This window comes from Penaeus vannamei, chromosome 12 (genome assembly GCF_042767895.1).
Source record: "Penaeus vannamei isolate JL-2024 chromosome 12, ASM4276789v1, whole genome shotgun sequence".
NCBI lineage: Eukaryota > Metazoa > Arthropoda > Malacostraca > Decapoda > Penaeidae > Penaeus > Penaeus vannamei.
The window spans coordinates 36,229,801-36,234,800 of NC_091560.1; the positions used below are offsets into that span (position 1 = coordinate 36,229,801).

Sequence of the window (5,000 nt, forward strand, 5' to 3'; positions counted from 1 at the left end):
TAGTACCTGTCTACTGTAATTTGTTATATTAGTTTTGTTTACACACAGATTACTTTACAAGCACTTATTTATTAAGGAGTCAGCTGTTAGGCCTATTTGATCTGACCTGATTATCCTAATCCTTGAATTTGGGGGATTTATTGTTCTCATTATTACTATCATTATCATGACTTCATTATTAAAAATATTGACTAATAAAATTTAAACATTTCCTTCCTGTAAAATCTAGGAATGGGGTAACTGGCGAGGTTAAGTTGCCCTGTTAACTCACTTTTTAATGACTATGTGCTTCTGATGCCATCTATGTGTAGACAAAATTAATAAACAAAACCAGAATTAACAGTGCATGTATACTGCATTCTGCATCATGGGTTAACTTGGTCAAAATAGCTCTTTTATTTGAGTGATGGCATGTGAAACATTCCACCAGCCTTGATGAAACAAAAGAAAAAAATCCATAGCTAATATAAACATTGCTAACAGGGTTCTATCTGAAATCTAAGTAATGTGATAATGCAACTTGCAACTCAGAGCTGTCACTTGAATTATCAAGGTATCTGGAATGAATCATAACTGCTATAGCAATCATCATTTTCTATTTGTAAATATTCAAAGCGCATCAGCCGATACACAAATATATTGCACTTTAAAGTCACTCTAATCTTTTTAAATTTAAGAGTGTGGTTATACATTTCTTGCAATAAAATAAATAAATACATATAAAAAAATTTAATCACAAGATCCATCTTTCCAACCATCACGCCATCTCTCATTTACTAAACTGCAGTCAAATAATGGTTTCTCCAGTTTCCTGTTGACTTCATTGTGGGCTTCACAAAACCAGCGAGAGAGTCCTTTCTGTGAAGAAACATCTGGAGTGTTCTTCTTCATCCTGTGGAAAGGGGAAAAATGGAATGAAGTAGTGATGTAGAATGGGCAGAATCACAGTGGTGGTTGTCCCACAACAAACATTAAAAAAAGGAAAATTATGATAAATAAATGTAAGAAAGCTTTCAAAGTTTGACCATTATCAACAGTTTTGTAACACAGCACTGTAAATAATGCTGCCTAGTAATACTACCAATTGAGAGAGATTACAATGTAAAGTTTATTACCGTTACTGAAAATGTTTAAAAATCCAGGCAATTCCAAATCTTTAATTCAAGCGCATTATTTGACTGATACAAGTATTTCCTTAAAGTAGGGCTAAAGGATTCAATACTAGACTGGTGAAAAGGTGGATTCAAGACTAGACTGGTGAAAAGGTCTGAGGCAGAAATATCTGTCATGCCCTGGTCAAACGCAATCCTTGCTATACCACTTAAGATATATGATAATATACAGGACATGGAACCAAAAAGGAATAACATAATAACAGCAATAAACAGAGAAAATATATCAACTTGAGAATAATGATATTAATTTCCTGTCTTCTTTAACTTTAATTTGTCAAAGGCTATACACTTTTTCATGTGAGGACATTAGTTGCTAGTTCTTATTCATCATTACTATCTCCATGTCTTATCATAAAAGTTGAAAACTCTTCATGTAAGACCTCAAACATAAACTTGTGGACAGCACTTTTCTAAATTCACAGCTACACTTTAAAATAATAAATCAAACTTAGCTTTTTCAGATAAAAAATGAATTCCTTTACTTATCTAGCATTGTTGTTGCTCATAAAAGAAACAGGTTGTATGTGAAACAGAAAATCACATTATTAACATGTATACCTCCATATCTTGGAATTCTGTGTAAAATCACCCCAATGAGAAATATCCTTACCAGTCTCTGAAATCCTCTGCACATGGCTGGCAAGGATAGAATTTTGAGAATATTGTGATAAAAGTGGACATGTCCTTCTGTTGGTCAGCTGATGGCTTCTCTGGATAGTATGCTGCCATGCTATGTAAAAGTCTCCATGACCCTCGCCCAAGGGACAAACTATCTGCAGGACACCCGTATTTGGCAGCATTTCCTGTCAGGACAAAATATTACATTCTAAAGATCTACAAAAGTTAATAATAAAAAATTGTTGAAGTATAATCCTGCAATAAAATACATTAAAATACATGTTGTGCTCAAGTGCAAACAATGAACCAAGGAAAATTAGCACTACATCCCATTTCTTTCTCTAGCACTGGTACTGACACCCTTAATCTCCTTTGCTAATATAGAAGAAATAGAGCCTGAGCTACAATGCCCAAATTGATATTATTCTGAATTGTTTCCATTCTCAACAAAGAAATATATTTCTAAAATTAAGTTCAAATGAGAATCAGTAACTTTCCAAAGCAAGAACTAATTGTGTTTCCGTGTTTTATCTTGACCTGAATTAAATGTAATTCTGATGACAGCACAGCATCAGAAAGCATCAACCACTGTGAACATATTCCATCTCATTTATAATCTTATATATTTGCAAAAATAAACATTCTTCAGGAAACAGATTCAAGTAAAAAGCAATTCCACTTGACCCAAAAGCAAAATAAGCATATACTATAATCAACTCTCATGTGTTAGAGATTAACCAAGTCTGACACACAACAGTCTGCTTACTTAACGGCAGCATTTGGAATGCCTTACAGTTTCAGATTAATCCTCATGGCTAGACTTACAAGGCATATTCTTTCATGAATAATAGAAAAGAAAGTTGTGATACTAGTAATTTGCTTCCAAGCTTCAACTAGCTTTACTCCTAAAGGTAAAAATCTTCTAGAAGAACCCTGCTCAATTAAAGTTTTGATAATTGGTCAAAATTTTCTGGTAAGTCTATTCAATTTCATCAAAGATAAATACAGCGCTACTACCATGAATATAAAAGACACCCATTACAAAATATTGCTGAATTCATCATATCTACCTTTTATTTATTTGAAAATAATAATAATAAAATAATTATATAAATAAATGAATGAATGAATGAATGAATGAATGAATGAATGAATGAATGAATGAATGAATGAATGAATGAATGAATGAATGAATGAATGAATGAATGAATGAATGAATGAATGAATGAATGAATGAATGAATGAATAATAATAATATCAATAATAAAAAAATAATAAAAATAAAAATAATAAAAATAATAAAAATAATAATAATAATAATAATAATAATAATAATAATAATAATAATAATAATAATAATAATAATAATAATAATAATAATAATAATAATAATAATAATAATAATATTATTATTATTATTAATATTAATAATAATAATAATAATAATAATAATAATAATAATAATAATAATAATAATAATAATAATAATAATAATAATAATAATAATAATAATAATAATAATAATAATAATAATAATAATAAAAATAATAAAAATAATAAAAATAATAAAAATAATAAAAATAATAAAAATAATAAAAATAATAAAAATAATAAAAATAATAAAAATAATAATAATAATAATAATAATAATAATAATAATAATAATAATAATAATAATAATAATAATAATAATAATAATAATAATAATAATAATAATAATAATGATGATAATAATAATAATAAATAATAAAAATAAGCATGGAAAACCAAAATCATAGATAAAAACCAAGTTTAGTACAATATCTATACAGGAATCTGACAAAACCTGATAATCATACTTTCACACTTTATACAGAAGCATTACTGCATACCTGTTAGAGGAACATCCGTGTCATCTGGGTCAACTGTCGCCGATTTTACATTTCCGTTCAAAGTAGATCCTGACGCTGAACTAGATGCGTTTGTGTTATCCTTTTGATTGTTCTGTGATGAACTGTTTTTCTCTTCTCCTTCCTGAAAAAATTCAAGGACAAATATGAAAATTTTGCTTGAAACTGGATACAATTAAAATACAAAAGAAAAGAAGAAACAAACGATGCATACATATATAGTCAGAAAAATATGCACCACCTTTAAGAAAACAAATACATTAAAATATAAATAAGTAACAGCAATACAAACAATCCATTTCATCTGGCTTATAAAACAATACTCTCTAGACAACAGTACTGGTACCTGTGTAGGGGTATTAAAATTAACGAGGAAAAATGAGCAAGTACGAAGCTAACTACCCTTTCATGAGTTAGTATGTGTTCTTAAGTATCTATGTCTAGGTTAAAAGTGTCTATGTTATTGTTCACGATGTGATATTATGCCTAGTTGAAACTAACTATGGATCATGAAAACTAGAAGGGTTTTGTGTGTCTATGATAGCATGACATCAAGAGACAGCCTGACTGGATAGTTCGCAATCATGTTAAAACTAATCAAACTTTTTGTGTGACTCAATATTAATTGTGGTGTTAGGAATCTTAGTAACTGTATCACAAACAAGAAAATGTGCCTTTCTAGCTAATCTAAGTTTCTGACTGGCACATCCAAATCATGACAAAGCCCCCAATGCAATACCAAACAATATATATCTATGTACTTTCCTTCAGCATAAATCATTTTTAAGGTAATGAGGTTAGAAAGCTTAAGGCCTACTTTTGAGGGGCTATTTCTCCTTAACAAATGCAGATAAGGCCAAGCAAGTGTACAATGCGCATTTCACAAAGATATCATCTTGATGTTAGAGGTATGATGCAAGAGAAAATCATCCAGCATTTCCTAGCATGCCTGGGATATAGTATGAGGTATTAGTAAATGGAATTGTTTCATAAATTAATATCTAAATGTTTTGCTTCAGTTACATATTTGTCTCAATTTGAAAATAAAAGTTACAAAATAAATAAATAAACAAATCTATCATTAGTAACACCAAGGTCTATGCACTTTTGGTGCTTTAGCAAAGGCCAACAAATCATCACAAACATTCTCATAGGTCAGAGCTTGAACTGGCACCTTATGTGATACTCCATCATCAGGGAAACCTACAGAACATACACTCGGTGGTGTTCTTGTGATGAAAGGTATGCCATGCTTTTAATTGCTTTCAAGGAAATTTTCACTGAAGAAAAATGTTTAAGAAGTCTTCTAGTTATAGAT

At 29.6% G+C, this 5,000-nt stretch overlaps 1 protein-coding gene across 1 annotated transcript in view; it reads right to left on the reverse strand.

The window, feature by feature from the left end:
* Positions 1–5,000, reverse strand: part of Alr (Evr1_Alr domain-containing protein Alr) — a 7,607-nt gene that overhangs the window by 605 nt on the left and 2,002 nt on the right. Inside the window, exons 2-4 of the mRNA XM_027377768.2 lie at positions 3,665–3,806; positions 1,786–1,978; positions 1–892 (exon numbers count right to left, since the gene is read on the reverse strand). The exon at positions 1–892 is cut by the window's left edge and continues 605 nt beyond it. Of these exons, the coding sequence (XP_027233569.2) occupies positions 730–892; positions 1,786–1,978; positions 3,665–3,806 (498 nt within the window). The 3' untranslated portion in view covers positions 1–729. The remainder of the gene's footprint in view (positions 893–1,785; positions 1,979–3,664; positions 3,807–5,000) is intronic.